The sequence below is a fragment of the Onychostoma macrolepis genome, chromosome 12 (genome assembly GCF_012432095.1).
Source record: "Onychostoma macrolepis isolate SWU-2019 chromosome 12, ASM1243209v1, whole genome shotgun sequence".
In the NCBI taxonomy this organism is placed as follows: Eukaryota; Metazoa; Chordata; class Actinopteri; order Cypriniformes; family Cyprinidae; genus Onychostoma; species Onychostoma macrolepis.
The window spans coordinates 11283488-11306720 of NC_081166.1; the positions used below are offsets into that span (position 1 = coordinate 11283488).

General features: G+C 41.0%; 1 protein-coding gene across 1 annotated transcript; it reads left to right on the forward strand.

The window, feature by feature from the left end:
- Window positions 1–132: 132 nt before the first annotated feature.
- LOC131550843 (uncharacterized) lies at window positions 133–22900 on the forward strand. Its single transcript, XM_058793287.1, has 2 exons — window positions 133–506; window positions 21219–22900. The coding sequence occupies exon 2, from the start codon at window positions 21443–21445 to the stop codon at window positions 22466–22468; it is 1026 nt and encodes a 341-aa protein (XP_058649270.1). The 5' UTR covers window positions 133–506; window positions 21219–21442; the 3' UTR covers window positions 22469–22900.
- The last annotated feature ends 333 nt before the right edge of the window (window positions 22901–23233 follow it).

A 23233-nucleotide genomic window follows, 5' to 3' on the forward strand; every position in this document is an offset into this window, starting at 1 on the left:
GGGACATGTCCCCCCCAGATTCATAGTGACGCGATCCGTCCACCTCACTGTCACTACGAAAGGCGACATCGTTAAACAGAGGATTAATCAGGGTTTCCGCTATGTACATTAGCCTAAGTAGTGGTGGCCCGGCCCGTCGCTCCTTAAACGTGCACTGAGCGATTTTTGAAAAACGCTTTTGACCGCAGTGTGTGACCGAGTCACAAAACACACTTGTAACCAATCAGCAGTTAGGGGGAGTGTCTTGTACTGATAGAGAGAAGAGACCGCTCAATTTGAGTGCACACGACGGATATTAGCAGATCGACTATAGATAGAGAGAGAGATGGCAGATGAAAAAAAAGAGGAAAATATCAGAGAAACAAAACATTAAAAATAAGGGTTACGATCAGGCAAGAAGTAGGACCCGCGTAAATGTCAGAGCAGCTTTCCAGCAGTGGAGAGAACTCTGGAAGGAGAGAAGGGCTCGAATCGGATGCGGAGGTTGTGTTATTTCTTCTTGATAGGTGAGTAACGTTGATTTTGCTTTGTTTCACACAACTTATCCGTGTTGGCTTTTGCTTGAATATGCTTATGTCATCTTTGCTTGTTTCCACGATTGTCGTTGCCATGGTTGTGTACATATGTGTGGATGCAGAGATTTCAAAATCGTGATTCCCCCCCCTGTATATAAATGTATATTATACTGTATATAAATTGCGGGCATCAGGGTGCCGCTATTATGCCTGGTATTGAAACTGCTTTTGAATGCTCGATCGCTTTTTAGTTTCACTTTCACTTTCGAGATTCGCAATCGCACGTACTCTGTTATACTATGGAGCGGTAGTACTTACCACACATTTTACAAGATTAGATTGTAGGGGTGCTCAAGATCAGCAAATCATTCGCCATCGTCCTTCCTTACTCTGTTTATGTGGTAAGTTAAATTTTATGTACTGTAATGTAACAGGCAACCGTTATTTGTATTCCATGCCATTCTGAATTCGGGCACACCCTCTAGCCAACCCCCCACAAGATCTTGGCCCCCCCAGTTAAAAAATCCCATCTGTGCCCCCGGTGACAGATATCTTCAGCTTATATTTTTGGCTCTTTTTCTCGGTGGCTAAAACTTCCGTGCATCCATTTACATTTTACATTCAGTCATTTAGCAGATGCTTTTATCCAAAGCGACTTACAAATGAGGACAATGGGAGCAATCAAAATCAACAAAAGAGCAATGATATGCAAGTGTTATAACAAGTCTCAGTTAGCTTAACGCAGAACATATAGCAAGTTTTTTAAAATTTTTTTTTATTATATAATAAATAAAAAAGAAAACAGCTGGAATAGAAAAAGGATAGAGCAATTTAGTGTTAGAGGCTTTTTTGATTTTGTTAATTGTATAATAAATAAAAAGAAAAAGAATACAAAAAGATTAGAAAAGCTAGTGTTAGTTTTTTTTTTTGTTTTTTTTAAGAAAACATGCAGTAAATGAATAGAATGCAAGTCTAAAAGGGATACGTTTTTTTTATTTTTTAAGAATAAAATTAGAATCGAAAGTGCTAGAGTTAGAGGGTCAAATGAAGATGGAAGAGATGTGATTTTAGCCGATTCTTGAAGATGGCTAAGGACTCGGCTGCTTGGATTGAGTCAATCCCTACCCTAGGCATCCCTAGTCAATGTGTATGAATTGCTTTTTTTAAATGTATTTTTTAATTAGTTTAATTATTTGAGATATATGAGATATATCTTGGTGAAAACAAAAATATTGTCTCACAATGTCCTTCTAAATCACATGACCTACATAGTGATAAGATGGCCCTGTGTTGCTCATAGCGTGTCCAATCAAGAATGTCATATCTTTCTGCAGCTGTATTGATTATGATCACGGTAATACACTCCTATTCTGGGCCCCTGTAGAAGAGTCAATACCATCTCTGGCAGCAGTGAGGAGGGACTGACGGTCTACTGTATGTCTTGAAGGGTGAAGAGGTGTTAGGCTTCTCCTTCGTCTTAGCTACTTGATTGAAGACCGGATCAGAAGCTCTGGAAAAAAGCCATCTGTGTCAGAGCCCTCTGATGTTTGATGTTGTAGGTCTGCTGGGTTTTCATAAAAGAGGCTCCGCACCTGCATTGTAACAAGTCCATCTGGGCTCATTCGTACAGCCCCCAGTCATTGGCATTTCACTCTAAATAAACAGTTTAATTTAATCTTACATTTGAAGTTGCAGGTTGTGCTTCCCATCCAAATTTCCTCACCCTCTTGAATATAAATAGGCTTTTTAACTCACGCTCAATACAAATATAATGCTTTGGGTGTTATCTTCATGCTGTGGTAGATATCAATTAGGTGAACCAGGCATGTAATTGATTTTCACCCCGTTAACTCTGCATTGGTAACCTTTGACGCAATGACGCCCAAGATGTAGTCTGGTGCTTTTTGAGCCTAATTTATCTCAAACGGTGTGCAGATTTACTACCTTTTCCCTCCAACTTTAGCACACGTTGTCTGGGGAAGTGGTTTTGAACCCTGCTTTAGTGTAAGGGGACAGCATGCAGTTTTCTTCTCCCTGCTAGTGTGAAAGTAATTTTGGAATGTGAGTTTCAAGATGGCCACAGCTTCAGAATAGTCAAAGGATGGAGAGTTCAGCTAACATGATGAAAACAGCTCAATGAAAAGATTACCACAAAAAATACCTATCTATCTATCTATCTATCTATCTATCTATCTATCTATCTATCTATCTATCTATCTATCTATCTATCTATCTGTCTGTCTGTCTGTCTGTCTGTCTATCATCTATCGTTCTTTCATTCTATCGTTCTTTCATTCATTTTATTGTACTATCTATTGTTTTATCATTCTATTGTTCTATTGTTCTATCGTCCATTCTGTCTGTCTGTTGCTCAATCGTTCGGTCTATCTGTCTGTCGTTCTGCCTATCTATTGCTATATTGTTCTATCGTTTTGTCATTTGTTCCTTCTGTCTTTTTTATCTACTAGTATCTTTTCTATTGTTGTCTTTGTCTTTCAGTTGTTCTGTTTTTCTGTCTGTGTCTATCTGTCTATCATTTTGTCATTCTTCCTATTCCATCCATCCATCCATCCATCCATCCATTAGTCTTTCTATCAAGCTATTCTTTGTTTCTTTCCATCTGTCATCATTCTATCGTTCTGTCTTTCTTTCCTTCCATCCAGGCGACCATCATTCCATTGTTCTGTCTGTCTCCTAACCTATCGTTTTGTCTATCTAGCTAGGTATATAGGTCAGGAGAGTTGTGAGGATGGAGGGTTCAGTTGACATGATGAAAACAGCCCTATGAAAAGACTGACACAAAGAAAACATCAACAACGCTGATATGGCCCAACGCTGACATTTACACTTATGTTTCAGCTATGTTATTTCACAAGTGGTTTTCAAGCAATGATCGGGGGTTGTGGACAGGCCACTTTATTTGTATTAGCTGGTGTCCATGCGTCTCGGACAGCTGGACGTATTTCTGAACAGTTAAGCACAGTGGTATTAGTAATAATAGGCTGTGTGCACCACAGGAAGGGTCAACTATAAGGTAACCGCCAAAAGCTGGAGTTTTTATGACGCTGGGGATATCACATCATAAGCCCTACTGAGAGCAGTGTTTCAGCTTGGATGAATTTAATGTGTTTTATCAGCCTTTCAGAAAGCTGTTTATCAACTCTTGTTTTTCCCCATACAACTCTAAAATGCAGAAAATTAGATTTCACACAAGTTCACACAACAGCGATTCCAGACGTGCAAACGTGATAACAGGCAAAAGAAAGCGCAGATAGTCTGTCTGATAAATGTGACAGTCTGCGACTCCCGTTCGATCACATCAGGCGTCAGCGCAGAGGATACATACACACGTAAACCTTATCCAGGTGCGGATCAATAAAAAGCCAATAAGCTTTATTAGCCTGCATACATGTCTAAGATGAAGACTATAAAAGAGAGAATCAAACCCGAGTGAAGAGGCCTGGGGAGAAAAGAGACAGGAGAGATAAATATGCCTTTTCCCTCCAGTCTCTCTCTTCCTCTGCCTTAATTTGCTGTCATTATAACCTATTGGGGGTTTGCTCTTGGCAATAAAGAGAGAGAAGACAGACAATTTTGCTGTCAGCCCCCCAGCACAGTAATTTGATTTGTAGCTCCAGCAGATCGTGGAGTGTAGACTGAGTCAGTGGTGCTCGGTGTTTCAAGGTTACTGTGGGAGGCCTGCTTAATCTCCTACTGAGAGCTGCATCTCATCTTCCACTCTTCAAATGTTTGCATTCTGTCCTTCTAGTCTTACTCTCCACTTCTGCTCTTGTGTTTACACACAATCCAACAGGGCCATCCTGAGCGGCACTTGCCTCCTCGCCTCCCTCTGAGATCTTCCAAATCACCACAATAAAGATGGACTGCTGCAAACAATGCTGCAAAAGCTGACTTTAAAGTGTCGGATAATGAACGCAAGGAACTCATTGCTCATTTCGTGCTTTCCAGTTACTCTGTTGAAAAGATCAGCTTATCTATCTATCTATCTATCTATATATCTATCTATCTATCTATCTTTCTATCTATCTATCTATCGATCTATCTGTCGTTCTGTCATTCTATCTATCATTTTATTGTACTATCTATTGTTTTATCATTTATCATGTCCATTCTGTCTATCTGTTGCTCATTCGTTTGGTCTATCGTTCTATCTATCTATTGCTCTATTCTATCGTTTTGTCATTTGTTCCTTCTGTCTTTTTTATCTACTAGTCTGACTTTTGTATCTTTTCTATTGCTATCTTTGTCTTTCTATTGTTCTGTCTTTATTTATGTCTTTCTGTCTTTTTATCTGTTGGGTCTGTTTTTCTATCTATTGACATGTCTTTCTGTCTATCATTCTGTTTTTCTGTCTCTTTCTATCATGTAAGGCCTATAAACCTTCAAAGTTCAAGGCTTTTTGAACTTTTTCAAAGCTTTCAGTCAAGCGTACATTCAGAGTTGGTTTTTGCAAACTTTATATTTCTATTGAAAATGTATGGTTACAGTATATGAGTTTCGTTGAATTTTAATTCATGTTAATTCCACTTCCAAATACATTCGAAAAGAGCAGCTCCATGCACTGCAGCTGAGCACAGGTGGCTTACATGCATGACCCTGATATCCTCTCTGCATTAAATAGCTAGCAGTGAAGAGGGTAATGGTCTGTCAGCTCAGAAGCTTGTGATTGCTAATGCAAGCAGGTGCTATAACCGGTTTTTAGCTGTGTTACCAGACCACACAGTCTGCGCTGTGATATTGCAATATTGCAAGACGAGCTGATATTTATCCAGACTGCGACTGAATCATATCTCAGCTAAGCCATCAGCATGTTCAAGGAAGAACCTCCATTGTGCAAAATGTCAAAGTGTGGGAAGATCAGCATATGCACAGTGGCACACATTCTCAAATCATGTAGAAATGTCGCCCATATGTTCACTAGTGTTGCCTCAGAGACTCAATGAATGAACGCACAGACCACAGGCAGGATTTTATGTTTAGGGGTGGCAGAAGGACGTCGTAGCTTTATTCAAATTCCACACCCGACTCAGGCTTTTGAGCAATTCGCACAAAAGAGAGTGAATCATCTGTCATAATAAATGGCTTAAAGCTCAAGCCAGAAATAAATAAATAAAGACATGAAAATAAAAAAGCAGTTTTTTCCCTTGTTCGTAATTGCCAGACTGCAATGCTCAGTGTGAGCCAGGGAGTTTGTGTGAGTGTTGAGTGGACGGCCAGGTGAAGGTTGACTCGGTCGAGGTGAATACAGCTCGGCTGGGGGGACGGATGCAGTTCAGGCAGCTCTGTGTGGTAGCGGGGGGGCTCTGATGAAGATGCCTAGATAAAGACTGTCTGCTGGTATGGCTGCTAATGTGAGTCATTACTCAGTGGCACTCTGCTCCTGTTCTCCTGTCTTATTGAGAAAATTACTTCTCGCGGCATGTGATGAAACAGCTAGGAGGACAAAAGGGATACCTCATGCAAAACAGTGTTGTTTCTTTTGTAACGAGTTGAGAAAGTAATTTGCACATTGGCTAAAGGAATAAAACTTGTGGTTATTTCACGGCTGGTTATTTAAGTTTTAACCAATTTGTATAATGTAATGGTTTTGTAAGGTCTATAGGAATCTAATGGAGGTCTGTGCATTGCACTTGTCTGATCAGACAAGTGAAAATCAATTACTTTTTCATTCTCCCGCCAAACTTATCAATTTGAGAAGGGTGAACTGGTGCAGAACTCTCATGGTTATCCAAGGACATGTCCTTTAGTGTGTGTGTGTGGTGTTTGTTTGTTAGCAACAAAAATGTGTAGAAAATGTGTATTTTTATTTTGGTCTTGACACTGACAGGACAAAGAGCTGTAAAATTGTGAAGTGAGATAATAAAGCAGCAGCTTCAGATTCAAATGAAGCTAGACATTAAAACCTTAAAGGTGCAGTCAGTGAACTTTTCTTCCCTCATTAAACCCCCTTAAATAATTAGGGTAAACGTACCTTAAGCTCACCAAAATCTACATTGAGACATTTTTAGTGCACAAGATATTGGTTTCAATACAATAAGTTATGTCAAAATAAAATATTAATCTCTCACACTAAAATATTTAATTTTATTTTAAATGACAAAAGCATTTCAATTAAGATATACATAATTACATTCAAAAAGTCCGGTTGTGCTTAATGGGTACATTTTTGTACCCTTTAAGCGCACCCCTGTTCCCATTAAGCTCACATCATGTTTTATTAAAAAAATCTTGTTCTTGTTTAAATTTTAAGGAAAATTTTTAAAGAATAATTGTAAAAATATATATTTTTAAAGGTACAAAGTCAATCACAAAAAAACAGAACACTAAAATAAAGCAACAAGGTATACAATTTGATCAGTTATATATTCATAGTGAAGTGTCATCTAAGCACATTGCAGCATCTAGACTAGTCCACGTTCGGCTAAGTAACACATTCAAAAATCAAATAAAACAAACCAATAAAACATTTAATTCATGGGGATGAACACAGAAACTAGCCTCAATATGAAAGCTCTTGGATGGCAACTGAATGGAAAATGGATGGCAACTTTTCTATAGTCTCTTATGGCTGGAATACACTACATGATTTTTGCCCCGATTTTCCACCGATTTACAGTCTGGAGAAGCTGATGCTAGTTGGCAAAGGTCAGAGCCAGTCTGCAGATTTGAGTCAACAGAATCCATAGAAAATCGATTAACTTAACTTAGAGTGACAACCATCAGTTTATACTTAAAGTCTGTTTATGTTTATTTACATAGACGTTCAATGTGGAAGAGCTTAAAGAGCGCACACTGAGCTTAATTGGAGCAGCAACAATTTTTAATACATTTCATGTAATATTTATTAAAATGACAGGATTTGTGCAAAATAAATAGTCTAGGTCATGTTTTAAATTCATACATATTTTAATATGAACAACTATTATTATTAACAATACTGTATCTATGAAATTATACTTTTTCTTATTGATGTCACACTGAAGCTGTTCTTTTTCACCTCTTTTGGTAAAAGCTTTTAGACGGCTTTCAAAATGGCCGCCAGACAGTGTGAACATACGGAGACCTATATCTCAGTGTGCAATGATCTGATTGACTTGAAATTATAGGAGGTATATAGTAACCAGTGTTGGGCACATTACTTTAAAAAAGTAATTAGTTATAGTTACTAGTTACTTCTCACAAATAGTAACTGAGTTACATCATTATAAAAGTAACTAATTACCAGGCAAAGCAACTATTGTGTTACTTTAAAAAAAAATGTTCAAATGTCAAATAACTTTGGATGCCCCCAATATTAAATATGTTAGATTAATGAAATGGACACTAAAAAGAATAAATTATTATTATAAAACATTGTACATTAATCTACACTATTTATCTACTGACACTTATTATCAGTCAGTCAAGCATTATAATATAATATTATGATAATTTAATATTATATGATGATAGAACTTTAGTAATTAGAATAACCAAGGATGAATGCATATTTGTCATCAATATAAAACGCACTAAGGATTAATGAGCTGCTGGGTTCATGAATATTAATCACGTTGTCTGCATTCGCTCGAACTGATTTGCTGAAATTAAAACAGGGACGATAATAGGTGAGCGCCAGCCAATGAGATTGTCGTTTGCACATTAGTTCTGCCCACTACCAGAGAACCCGGCAGTTCTTAAAAGCTGAAGAATTCCAAAGGAACTCTGTTATTTTGACAAGAAAATACAACAAAGAATATCGTTTACATGTAGCGCGTCAATTCTGCATGTTATGAAAGACTCTCTTGCTCTGTATCTTTCTTTGCGTGCGTGTATGTGAGAGAAAGCGATGGCGAGTCGTGCGCTTCACACTAGAGTTTATGGTACGTCAAATACAGCTACACTGAGCATCCATTCAGATGAACTGAAAAATTTAATTCTAATAATATAATATAGTAACGCCACATTTTATTGTCAGTAACGGTAACGGCGTTGTAACGGGGGAAACAGTAATTCGTTTGATTACTCGTTACTGAAAAAAATAATGCCTGTCACAAACAAAGACGGAGATAACAGGTGAGTGAATGACAGTGAAGTTTATTTAAAGTTCTGATGACTGGAGAGTGCAGAGAATGGCGTGGGTGAGTATCTGTATCTGAGATAATGTCCAAAGACAATGTTTCTTTTTATAATCTGATCTAAAAAATGGAAGTGTGCTTAATGGGTACGTGAGCTTAATAGGTACGTTTAACCCTAGTACTTTTTGAGAAATGTGTTTAAATTCATATCAGTAGCTTAAGAAATGTTTTATTTAATATGTATCAGTTTACTTTATATAGAGATCACATGACCAGGTGAATAATACCCTAGTAACCCCTTTGTTATTGGACACTTTCACATTTGAATTAAATCAATAAAGGCTGACTGTGAAAAAAACATGAATGAATGAATTTATATAGCGCTTTATTGTGTATTGCTGTACACCCAAAGCACTTTACAATCATGTGGGGGGGTCTCTCCTCAACAACCACCAGTGTGCAGCATCCACTTGGATGATGCGATGACAGCCACAGTACAACGGCACCAGTGCGCTCACCACACACCAGCTACAGGTGAGAGAGATAGAGCCAATCAAGTGGATGGGGATTATTAGGAGGCCATGATTGACAAGGGTCAGTGGAGGGAATTTGGCCAGGACACCTCTTTACTCTTTACGAGAAGTGCCATGGGATTTTATAAATGACCACAGAGAGTCAGGACCTCGGTTTAACATCTCATCCAAAGGACGGTGCTTTTTATAGTATAGTGTCCCCGTCACTATACTGTGGAATTAGGACCCACACAGACCACAGGGTGAACACCCCCTGCTGGCCTCACGAACACCTCTTCTAGCAGCAACCTAGTTTTCTCAGGAGGTCTCCCATCCAGGTACTGACCAGGCTCAACCCTGCTTAGCTTCAGTGGGCAACCAGTCTTGGGCTGCAGGGTGATATAGCTGTGGCTATACCTGTGGCTATATAACATGTCAAAAATAGCTGAATTGCTGCCAATAGATGTCCAAGACAACATAAATATGACTGCACCTTTAAAGATCAAACATGGCCCAAACAGCTCACAATATTTCGGATATTTCACAATATTTCAGTGTTTCATTTTATCCACATGTGCTATCTAATTTCAGAAAAGTAACCAATGTAATGTAGATAATTTCTTGTGAGGCACAATTTATTGTATTTTTCCTTTTACTTGTAATGGGTACTTTTCTAAAATGACATCCTTAATGACATATGTGGCCGACAAATGCAGACTCTGAGATGGCAAAAGTGTATCCTGTCTCTTGTTAACAGTGGCGGCTCCAGGATTTTTTTGTTGGGGATGCTAAGGGGGGCTTAACAGTTCAGAGGGGGTGCTAAAAAACTACTTAAATTGAGAGAAAGTAATGAACGCCTAACTTAAGCTATCGTTTTTTTTTTTTATATACAGCAGCTTCGAAAAAGGCATATTTAACTTTTTTCTTAGTAATATAACTTCTAATGCCAACTGCCAAATATGACACTTACAAAGTAATATAATTTATGAATGAATATAGAAAAGAAAGAAAGTTTTTTCTTTTTTCATTGATCTATTTTATTTATTTAAGTTTTAATTTTTATTTTTTTACACTTATCTAGTAATTTTTTTCTGACCATCAAGTGTCAGTCACTCAGTGCCAACCGTTAGGAAAACATGGTAAATTCTAACCATTTACAATAGATAGTGCCGACACTTCATAAAACTATTTCCACATGGGCACACATTGCGGGTGATAACCTCCCCGTGCTGATTTGCATCATATCATGTGTAGATGATAGCCAGAGGTAGGCTATTGTCAAAAGCATCAAAAATGGGCAGTATTAAGAGGATTTAGCATTTCCAATTAATGTAGGCCTGTTACATTCTTATTAGGCCTATTATTAGATTACTTTTATTATTAAATTACATGAAATTATTGCCCCGCAATAATTTCATAGCGCATCACCGCATGATGCACTGGGAGGATAATAAAATAGGCTAGCTTACTCCTCATTCAAAATGTTTTTAAAAAGTTAAAAAAAAACAAAAAAAAAACAGGTCTATTAATTTATACAATGAATTATAGGCCTATAATTATTATTATTAACACTGCAGTCGTCGATGAAAATTCAGAGCAGCTTTATTTCATGCACCGATTTTCAAAAACGACCTGTTTAATGCGAAATACGTTTCTTCTCATGTTTTTCACTATACAAGCCATAAAAAAAATGGAGAAATATTAAGGGAATAATTTAAGACCGTTACAGTGGGGCAAAAAAGTATTTAGTCAGCCACCAATTGTGCAAGTTCTCCCACTTAAAAAGATGAGAGAGCCTGTAATTTTCATCATAGGTATACCTCAACTATGAGAGACAAAATGAGAAGAAAAAAAAAATCAAGAAAATCACATTGTAGGATTTTTAAAGAATTTATTTGCAAATTATGGTGGAAAATAAGTATTTGGTCAATAACAAAATTTCATCTCAATACTTTGTTATATACCCTTTGTTGGCAATGACAGAGGTCAAACGTTTTCTGTAAGTCTTCACACACTGTTGCTGGTATTTTGGCCCATTCCTCCATGCAGATCTCCTCTAGAGCAGTAATGTTTTGGGGCTGTCGCTGGGCAACATGGACTTTCAACTCCCTCCAAAGATTTTCGATGGGGTTGAGATCTGGAGACTGGCTAGGCCACTCCAGGACCTTGAAATGCTTCTTACGAAGCCACTCCTTCGTTGCCAGGCGGTGTGTTTGGGATCATTGTCATGCTGAAAGACCCAGCCACGTTTCATCTTCAATGCCCTTGCTGATGGAAGGAGGTTTTCACTCAAAATCTCACGATACATGGCCCCATTCATTCTTTTGTTTACACGGATCAGTCGTCCTGGTCCCTTTGCAGAAAAACAGCCCCAAAGCATGATGTTTCCACCCCCATGCTTCACAGTAGGTATGGAGTCCTTTGGATGCAACTCAGCATTCTTTGAGTTTTTACCAAAAAGTTCTATTTTGGTTTCATCTGACCATATGACATTCTCCCAATCCTCTTCTGGATCATCCAAATGCTCTCTAGCAAACTTCAGACGGGCTCAGACATGTACTGGCTTAAGCAGGGGGACACGTCTGGCACTGCAGGATTTGAGGCCTTTGTTACTTTGGTCCCAGCTCTCTGCAGGTCATTCACTAGGTCCCCCCGTGTGGTTCTGGGATTTTTGCTCACAGTTCTTGTGATCATTTTGACCCCACGGGGTGAGATCTTGCGTGGAGCCCCAGATCAAGGGAGATTATCAGTGGTCTTGTATGTCTTCCATTTTCTAATAATTGCTCACGCAGTTGATTTCTTCACACCAAGCTGCTTCCCTATTGCAGATTCAGTCTTCCCAGCCTGGTGCAGGTCAACAATTTTGTTTCTGGTGTCCTTTGACAGCTCTTTGGTCTTGGCCATGGTGGAGTTTGGAGTTGGACTGTTTGAGGTTGTGGACAGGTGTCTTTTATACTGATAACGAGTTCAAACAGATGCCATTAATACAGGTAACGAATGGAGGACAGAGGAGCCTCTTAAAGAAGAAGTTACAGGTCTGTGATAGCCAGAAATCTTGCTTGTTTGTAAGTGACCAAATACTTATTTTACCGAGGAATTTACCAATTAATTCTTTAAAAATCCTACAGTGTGATTTTCTGGATTTTTTTTCTCTCATTTTGTCTCTCATAGTTGAGGTATACCTATGATGAAAATTACAGGCCTCTCTCATATTTTTAAGTGGGAGAACTTGCACAATTGGTGGCTGACTAAATACTTTTTTGCCCCACTGTATATACCATTATCAGCATATGTTAAAGTAGATTCGTCTCTCGAGAGAATATGCGCCGTTAATGCAGTGTTAGCCATCAGTTTTTTTACTTTCACTTCCTCTAGTGAATTGACTGACGTTCACCGTCTTGTGCAAAGTTTGCGCGTTGCTTGCTTGAGTTGCTTGACCCCTCCTCCATATTACGAATTGTTTATAGGCCACATATTTTTTAGGTTTTTAATGTTTATTTTTCAATGTTAATGAGAGTGACACCAAGAGTTAAAAAACAGGAAAATCATTTGGAAATCCTTGGGGGACCTGTGCCGGGTCTAAGCAAGTTTCTGATGGGGCTATAGCCCCGTCAAACCCCGCCCTAGCGCTGCCACTGCTTGTTAATATCAAACTATCTATCCACAGCTCTAAGTACGTTTAAGTTTAAGCCGCTCATGTAATCACTGTTGTTGGGTAGGGTAAACGTACTTATTAAGCTCACGTACCCATTAAGCACACTTTCATTTTGAGATCAGATTATAAAAACAAAAAATTATTTATTTTCCTACTTGATGTCTTAACCAATTTATGTTTGTTACTATATACCTCCTATAATTTCAAGTCAATCAGATCATTGCACACTGAGATATGGGTCTCCATATGTTCACACTGTCTGGCGGCCATTTTGAAAGCTGTCTAAAAACTTTCACCAAAAGAGGAGCCCCTTAAATGTGCGTTTTTTTTAGATGCTCAAGCCTTTATTTTGGGTAAGTTTCACTACTTATTGTAAAATTAAGAGATTAATGTTCAGACTTTTGCATATTCTAACCTAGAACTTGGATGTGGGAAATAATTACATTAGATCCAAAAGATAGTTTTAGCAACATAGCGCAGATGCTACAGAACACAGTTAGCTGACTAGCTGTATAAGATTGTGTGCTACGCTAACATATTACTTCACAGGCATTACTGACTTGTACTTTTACATCCATAATATTATAAATTGACAGTTTATTGCTGGTCTGTCATTTTATAGTGCTGTAATTTTGAAAGATATCATATTATTGTAAAGTGAGCTTAAAGGGTACATTACTATGAAAATCAGAAATGTACCCATTAAACACAGCCAGACTTTTTGAATTTAATGATGTATATCTTAATTGAAATGCTTTTGTCATTTAAAATAAAATTGTGTGAGAGATTAATGTTTTATTTTAACATAACTTTTTGTACTGAAACCAATATCTTGTGCACTAAAAATGTCTCAATGTAGATTTTGGTGAGCTTAATATGTACGTTTACCCTAATTATACACTCAAGGTCTGCTTTTCCAAAAAAAAAAAAAAGATGCTCAAAAGTCCAAGTGTCCGGCTACAAAACGATGACATCTGTACCATCTAGGGTACCATATGGTTTAAATGACCCTCCAACTAAAAGGATGTTCACTCTCGAGAACAAGTCTCTATATCTAACCCTCCCCTACTTGCATGCATCACTAGCGTAGCCAGAAATGTTTAAGTGGGTGGGCCTACATAAAACTGGGTGGGCCAAGTGTGTAGCATATGAAAACTGCATGTCAAATTGCCTACAAAAAAAAAAACACAGCACCAAGGTTCATTATACAGCACTTCTAAAGCATGCATTAACATTAGTAATTTATGTTAATGTTCATTTTAAAATTAAAAGTTGTATCTGTTAACATTTGCCTAAACTGGTTAACAAAGATGAATAAACACGGTAAAAAATGTATTGCTAATGTTAGTTAATGCATTAACTAACGTTAACTAAAGGAAGATTATTGTAAAGCATTACCTCAGTGTGAAACAATGGGGCTTCCTGATGATTTCATAATCAAACATCTCTGTCAGTTCACGCACATCGAGGACCGCAGAAATGTGCGCAGCTGCAAATTATGCAGTTTGTTGTGGTGACCAGGATATAGCACAATGTTTATGCGTTTCTTTCCACAAAGGATGCATCTGTTTAGCGGATCAAACACTGTACCTATGCTAATATGATGTTTCATACACGCTTGGTTAAGAAGTTTCTGATCGATAAATCCAGCACCCTCAGGTGGTCTGTCGGGTTTCATTTATAGACGGTCCGGATTTATTGCTAAGACTTTTACTTTTTAAAGAATTGATCTGATTTATGTTTGCTTCACTAGGCTATTTTCAAATTTAACTTCATAAACGCGCGCATTTTACTATTATAGAGCAGACACCGGAGGGTACTGGCGAGGAGCAGGCACTGGAGGGCACTGGTGTCCAAGATATCCCCTCATACTCCACCAGCAGCCCTAGGGGTACTTGAGAGATAGCTTTATTTGCTGTCGGCGGGCTTGCCACATCCACTGTTGGCGGACTTGCGGTGGCTGCGAATGGCGGCGGGAACCTTTCTGTGGGAGGCAGGCTAGCCACATTCGCTGTCGGCGGGCTTGCGGTGGCTGCGAACGGCGGCGGGAACTTATCCGTGGAAGCCAGGCTTGCCATCTTCACTGGCGGCGGGCTTGCCATACTCTTTGGCGGCGGGCTTGCCATACTCTTTGGCGGCGGGCTTGCCATACTCTTTGGCGGCGGGCTTGCCATACTCTTTGGCGGGTTTGCGAGGGCCGCGAACGGTGGCGGGTTTGCGGTGGCTGCGACCGGCGGCGGGAACTTCGGAAGGCAGTCTTGGGGGAGCCGCGGACGGTGCTGGGCTGAGGAACACTATGGAGCTGTAGATGGGATGCAGATGGTTGGGGCTGGTCAGGCGGTTCGGACTGTTGGAGTGGTATGTGCAGGTGTGGTGAGCTGGCGTGATGTGACGTATTTCAGCGGAGACTGGGCAGCGAGATTGGACTTCTTTTTCTACGACTTCAAAGTTCGATCCATTTAGAAATAAAACAAGATTGATTAATTCGACCAGGGAAAACTCAAAGACAGGAAGCTCACATCTGATGGTCTAGCTGTCCAGCCCCAGCTGAAAACACGCACCTAAGGAGGCGTCCAGCCAGTTCAGAAGGGGAACGAGCTCGATAAACTCCTCCACATATCGCTCCAGCTTCCGGCCAGCCTGCCGCAGACCTCACAACTTGTCCTCAGCCGTCAGCATTTTCGGTGTCGGTCGAGTCTTCTGTTACGTGTTGAACCCTCAGGGAGAACGAGGAGATGCAGGAATGATGAATTCAAATCTTTAATCATACAAATAAGTTCAGGAACACGAGAAACAACACCAAAATAACTTTAAGAGTGTTTAAGGGTGGAACTAAAGCTGAATGCTTATAAAGCCAACTGAAACTAGGGAGGAAACGAAACCCAGGTGAACAGACTTAACCTTAATTAACTAATAAAGAGCTAATGAGGAAAACGGGGAACAAAACCAAATTAAAGAAAACGAGAACAGATAGATGAAACAGAAACAAACTAAACTGAAGTCCCAACTCCTAACACTAATATTTTAAGTTAATATTTCAATAATTTAACAATACATTTGCATGTTCATATTTATTTTTTTTACTAAGTGTATTATTTTTATTTTTATTTATTTTTTATTTTTTTAATAATTTATACTTTTTAAAATTTCATTTGTTAGCAACTCACAAACTTCCTGTATTTCCTTTGGCCCACTTTGGGACACCTTATACTAAGATAATGAGCAATGCTATGTGCTACCCTCACAGAAACCTGTTGACATTCACATTGTGTATATTGATTTGCAGTAGCTAAGCAACCGAACATCATTCTTTTTCAATGAGAGCTTCCCAGTGTCTAAGAACAAAGACCATCGGTGATACAAATGAGCAGCAATATGATAGAGTTAGGTTCTGTGGAAGAGTATGCCTTAAAACCAAAAGAACAGCAGTCTTTGAGTAATTTAATCAATGTGTGAACGAAGCTTGCAGAACATGATTTGGCAGATTTATGAGCATTTCAAATAGTTTTACCACTTAGATGTCCTTAAGTCATTTTTTTGATGTTTCATCATATTTGTGAAGACATTTTTCAACATTTTTTATTTGGCTAAATGGATACAAAGACCATAGTCTTGCTAGACATTCTATAGACTAACATGTGACGTGTTTTGATGCATGATATTTTTTAAAGGTTTAACAGTGAATAGATAAATATTATAACCGTGGTTACAGTATAGTAATGCATTATATACAGAGGCTTTAAAGAAAGTGTTACCAACAATTCCAGCAGTTATTAATTTCCACTAGTGCTGTCAAAATTAGAAATTAGGGGGTAAATGCAGGCAATTATTTTTTTCAGTTTAATTTGTTAAAAATATTTAATACAGTTATCGCAGGGGCATAGCTAGGGTTGGTCACCCCACACCCATCTGCTGCTTCTGTCTCTTTTTCTTGACAAGAATTGTGCTTATTTAGACACAGAACTTCTTTACGACCACATCAAATAGGAGACTTTTCAGACACGCACCCTAACTTTGCCTCAGTGCCAGAAGCTAGTCAAACGAGCACAGAAAAGGTACAGGTGACAAGGGAGCTTCAGTAGAACAACAGTGAACTGTGGTCAGATGAGATGTTGTCAGACCATAGGCCTATGTCAGTAAAAACAAATTGTACTGTCAGCTGTTATACTGTGCTCATAGAGATTTGTCGTGAAATTGCATGCTCAAATGCGGCGGCACGCGCTGTGAGAAAATACAATGCATGTCAGATCCGCGTCGTGTTCAGCAGGGGTAGCTCTTAAAGTAATAGCAGCCAAAATAACCTAATAACCAGCTGCTGTGATGTCTGTTAATCAAAGAACAAAAGAAAAAAGTGCAAATCAATAACTGTTGTAGCTTTAAGGATTCATCTATATTTAATTTAGAGTTTAGTGTTTGATAACTTTTTTTAACTATTTAATTTCTGTTCACTTAAATAAGAAATTATTTATTTAAAGCCCAATGGATGTTAAAATTGATAGCTCTCAATTATACTGTAATGGTGAATGGCTATAAAAAATGTTTCCTAGAGACATCAGTAGTACTGGTATCAGTCCGGAGCCCCTAAAGGGAAATGGTGGTGGAAAAAAAATCAGGGTGGGTGGAAAAAATTCAGGGTGGGAGGAACATTTTTTTTTGCATTCTCTCACAAAACTTTTGCATTCCCTCGAGAAACTTTGCGTTCCCTCGCAAAACTTTTGTGTTCTCTCGCAAAGATATTTGCATTCCCTCGCAAAACATTTTCATTTTCTCTTGCAAAACCTTTGCGTTCCCTATCAAAAGCTACTGTCGATGCTGCATTTTAATAACGTTAATGAGAACATTCTTTGTTTGACCGGTTGTGAAGCATGTGTGTCAAACATGCCAAGAATTGGCTTAAATAACCTTGGCAGGTGACGTAATTTGTTTGTGTCCCTGAGGGTTATAAATAGATGTGAAACGGACACATCGTCAGGTTTCTTTGTCTTCAGAGACCGTATTGTGTGTGTGTGTGTGTCATGCTGCTGAAAGCAGTATCATTCTAAAGAAAGCATGTTGAAAGTGAAAGTTTAAACAACTTACTATTCTTGTCGAGTGAATCTGTAAGAGATTCTTGCCTCACTCTTCATGGCTGATCTCTGAAGAGAACTCGCATGAGTATTGTTTGGAGTGTTTGGGAGAAAAGCATGCTGCTGTCGCGTTCCAGAGCGGCAGATGTGAGCACCGCAGTTCACTTCCTATCCACATGCTTCGCATTAGGCTCGTTTTTCTCACAAGTGGAACGAGCCGCTGCATGCTCATTAAGATTGCGCTTTAATCTGGCTGAGGATTAAGAAGCGGGTGTTCAGAGGATGCTGCAGCTTTTGCTTCTGTTGAGATGGAGATTGAGAGTGCTGCCTCGGAGCGCTCCTCTCGCAGTTATAAGCATATGAGGAGTTACTCGATGTTGACTCGTGCAGTTACCAGATTAAAGCTGTGTCACCAAAAAAGGGAAAAAAACCCGCTCCAAACTAGATGACAGGTTTCTGTCAGGTGGTCAGAGGGAGGGGCCACAGCGATGGTCTCTCCCCTTCTTTGGTGATTTCCATGATGAGATATCTTGTTCATTGAGTAAGCCATGTTCATCCCATGTCTTTGTGCCCTCTATGTCGAATATTTCTTTGACTATCATAGATTCAAAAGCACGGGGATACATTATGATGTCCTATGCGAAAGAGAAGTTAGCGGGCTATCTCTCCCCTAGAGGAGCATCATCGCTCTTAAAAATAAATAAATAAAGAGCCAACACTCCCTACCAAGCCACGTGGAGCAACATCTACACTTGGAGGGAAAGCGTTTCACACAGTGGGTCAGACTGGTGCTGCCCTGCACACCATGGGAGTTCTGCAGGCATATCAGGTGGATCTTCTTAAACATCTGAGCACCGGAAGTACGCTTTCAATAAGTTTTTCCCTCACTGTGTTCAAGTGTCGGGGGTGTAGGCCACCCAGTCCCAACTCGGTCCAGCTCCTCTGAGGCAAGAGGCTCAAAGAGAGAGTGTGGTGAGTCGTGCGCCCCCTAGTAAAGACTGGGGAGCAGCTTGTAGCACTTAACAACCGGACATGAAGTCGGACCTAAGAACGGTCATTATGACCAAAGAGAGGTCCTGAGGCTGTGCCCAGGACAAAGGGTGTGTCCTCTTGGGGAGGGCCATGGAAAATTCCAACAGAAGAGTAGGGGCTCCTTCCTGGTACCCTTGGGGGATCTTTGTACAACCTCCGCCACCGCTGGTGTTTTGGGGAGCAGCGGTCTCCAGTGAAATGTTACATGTTCGGTTGTGCCTGCCGTGTTTCAGGACACCAAACATTTAACATTCCCCCCAGAAAAACGATGTGTCACAATTAGTGTCCCTTTCAGAGAAGTTGGCAGTGTGGAAGCTACTGCCAAATAATCTCATCTTCGGTCGTAAGGACTGTAGAAATGGCTACAGGATACGGTTTGTGTATCATCCTCCGCGTTTCAACAGCGTGGTCTCCACTACCATAAAACTGAAACAAGCATATTTGTTGACACAGGAATTGCAAATTCTGCTGGTCAAGGAGGTCATAGAACATCTTCCCTTCCCAGACAGAGAGTTGGGCTGCTACAGCCAATAGTTTCTTCGTCATTTACATAAGCCGCAGGGCAGACTGTATTTGCTCCGCCTGATCAGGCTAGCGCAGCAGGTTCTGCTTTGGACACGAGACAAGTTCCTGTTCATCATGGAAACTTACATTCTGGGGCATATGAATGTGGGAGCAGATTCGCTGTCAAGACAAGCTGGGAAACACAGGGAATGGAAACGCCACCCCAAGGTAGTCAGACAAATTTTCTGTGGAGGTGGACCTCTTTGCTTCACAGGAAACAGCACAATGTCCCCTCTACTTCTCTCTGACTTCTCCAGCTCCTGTAGATCTGGACGCTATGGCCCATATGTGGCCCAGACTGCGTCTTTACGCATTTCCTCCGATCGCTCTGCTCCCGGGAGCCCTGGCCTAGGTCCGTCAACAAGGGTCTTGCCTCTTAATGATAGTGCCCCGTTGGCTGACCAGAGTATGGTTCTCAGATATCCCACCTTGACGGCTCGCTCTGGGCGATTCTGGTCGGGAGAGATCTTGAATCTCAGGCACAGGGAACAGTTTTTTTTTTCATCCCCGGCCTGAGCTCTGGAACCTTCATCTCTGGCCCCTCAGGGGGACCAACGAGAGATGCTGGGCTTCCAGTTGATGCAGTACAGACTATTCTGAGTGCTAGGTCTCCCTCCACTAGAAGAAATTATGCCCTCAGATGGTGGTTTTTGGTGGTGTATGGCCCGTTTCATCTGTGGCCATGCAGACCCAGTTCACTGCCAGGTTGTTTCAGTGCTGGAGTTCCTGCAAGAAAAACTGTCCTCAAGTACATGTCCTGGTACTTTCAGAGTCTATGTGGCCACTAGTTCAGTCTGTCACATAGATTGCTCTGATTGATGGGGTTTCTGTGGGAAAGCACCTTCTAGTCGCCCGCTTCATTCGTGGAGCTCAGCAGTTGAGGCCGCCCACAAGAGCGACAGTCTTTTTGTGGGACTTAGCCTTAGTGCTCAAAGGATCTGGTTGGGACACCTTTTTGAACCTCTAGAGTTGGTTCTGCCGGTGGCAACCTTCACAGCCCTAATAGCTAGCCTAAAAGTATGAATAGTAGCCTACAACACACAAATAACATTTTAAGTTACTTCCATTTCTGAATAAATTGATGTCATAAATATACAAGTCTGATTTTTGTTTTAATTGTCAGAATATATCTTACACAGGCTATATCTTACATAACAAAAATCACAAACTTTCAAGACTGTGAGAATGTGTCAGATTTGGCCCACACTCTTGCCAGCCAAGAATGTATATATAAGAATATACAATAAGAATTTTTAACCGATTAATCGCTTAGGCTACTTTCGTTTGCTGCATGTTTAAAAAAACATGCTAAACATAATTTTAAGTTTTTGAAAGGAAAAATAAAACAACTAGGTCGTGTAACCTATTAGTTGCATTTTATCACATTCAGAAATAATACTACCAGCAGGCCTACAGTGTATGTCATAATACCATTAAGAAATAATACTACCAGCAGGCCTACTGTCACGTTGACCCAGTTTCCTTAGTTCCCTGATTAGTTAATTAGCACTCCTGATTCTGTTTCCCCTTGATTACGTTGTATATTTAAAGCCTGTGTTCTCCCCTCATTCTTTGTCTGCTATTGTTTGTATAATGTGTTTTACTACCCCTTGCTCCTGGATATGCGCTGTTTTCTTTATTTTTATTTTTATTAAAAGACTTTGTTTCTGTGAGAACTCCTTTGTCGTGCACTTTAATTAGCTAACACCGTAACAGAATAGCAGACCGAAAAAGTTAATTTTTTTTAAGCGCCATTTTTCTTTGTTTAATTTTTTTGTTTTTGTTTCCTCTCCCAGAATGGCCTTGTCAGCCGTCCAACTCCTGTGCCTGGAGCAGATGGACCGTTTGCTAGAGGACCATACCAGGGACTTTCTCGATCTGGCGTGCCTTACCAACTTCCCGGACCGCTCGCTCTGTGTTTTCTAAATCTCCAGCTTGAGCGAGCGGTGTAAGGCACGCCTGCTAGCGAACGGTCCCAAAGAGGATTTCGCCACTTGTGTGGAGTGGGTGCTGGAGAATAATGGACTGTTTTTCTCCATCAGCCCCTCAGAGGAGGATATCTCCAGCCCCACTCCCGAACCAGAGACCAGCCAGCCGTCACCCCGCTATACGGAGATACTGCCTGAGCCCACCGCAGACGGAGAGCCTGAGCCCGCTGCGACTGAGCCTCAACCATCCGCTGACCAAGTGCGTGAGCCGGGCAACATCGTCCGTCTTCGAGGGAGTTTTGGTGGTGTACGAGGGCTTGGAGGGAAGCCCCGCCCACACTCCTACGACTGAGGGTGAGCTGCATCTGGTTTCTGGGAGTTATAAAGAGGAACTAATGGACATCTTCCAGATGGACCTGATAGACTGGTTTGGAGAAATACTAACCTGTGCTCCTGAATCTCCTGTGTCTCCGCTGGTTCCGTCCAGCCCTGAATCTCCTGTGTTCCCTCCCAGCCTCCCTCTCCCGCCTCCTCTCAAACCAGCTAGTTCCTCGCCTGTCAGTCCCTCAGCTCACCCTCAGTCAGCACCTGCCATGCGCTCTGTTCCACCGCCTCGGGACTTCCAGTCTGCAGCTCCGCCCAGACATGCGGATCCCCTGTCTCCACTTCCAGCCTCCAAGCCTTGGACTACACGTCGGTCCTCCGACCCATCGGCTCCACCTCGGCTCCTAGCTCCCTCGTCTCCACCGTTGCCCGTCATCCCACTGGCTCCACCGGGCTCCCTCGTCCCTCTGGCTCCGCCTTGGTCAGTCGTCGACCATCCGCCGCCTCGGGACTCCACTCCTCTGGATTTGCCTCATCACTCCATCCCTCCGGCTCTGTCAGGCTCCTCCTTCCCTCCGGCTCCACCTTCATCCTCAGTCGCACCGGCTCCACCGCGGTCTTCCGGATCCCCGCCTCCGCCTCAGTCGCCTGAGCCTTCAGCTCCGCCTTGGCCCTCCGGATCCTCAGTTTCTCCCCGGCTCTCCGTCTGCCCCGTTCCACCTGGGTCTCCACCTCCAGTTTCTCAGTGTCCGTCAGTCGGCCCCCTGGTGTCGTCGGCCCCTTCTCCACCATGACTCCTCCCGCCGTCAACTCCACTGTGGGCCGCCATCCTGGCTGGTCTCTGGATTGCCACCTGGCTCCTCCTGCTCCAGGCTCCTCCCTGGCTCCTTCCCCCATCGACTCCACCCTGGCCCAATTAACTTTTGTTCCTTCCCCATTGCCTGCCCTCCTCCTGCTCCACGCCCACCTCCAGAACCCCCACCCTCCCTCCTCTGTTGGACGGTTTTTGTTCCGGTAGGGGCACATGTTGACCCAGTTTCCTTAGTTCCCTGATTAGTTAATTAGCACACCTGTTTCTGTTTCCCCTTGATTACATTGTATATTTAAAGCCTGTGTTCTCCCCTCATTCTTTGTCTGCTATCGTTTGTATAACGTGTTTTGCTACCCCTTGCTCCTGGATATGCTCTGTTTACTTTATCTGGATTTTTATTAAACTACTTTGTTTCTGTGAGAACTCTTTTGTCGTGCGCTTTAATTAGCTAACACGTAACACCTACAGCGTGTGTTATAATACCAACATTATAAAAACACATAGCCTAGGCCATTTTAGTTCCCCTTACTTTACAACAAATTCTTTAAATGTAACCGTATTCAGAACATTTATTTAAATTAACTAGTGTAACATTTTATCGGTAGCACTTTATTTTACAGTCCTGTTACTCATGTACATACTATGTACTTATTATAGTAATTACAATAACTAGGTAATAACTAAGTACTAATGTAGCACAGGCCAGCGGGTAAGTGCTGTGCAGGTAAAACCTCACTCCCCAATGCTA

Coding starts and splice junctions, on each gene's coding strand:
- LOC131550843 (XM_058793287.1), top strand. CDS start 21,443: ATGGACTGTTTTTCTCCATCAGCCCCTCAGAGGAGGATATCTCCAGCC.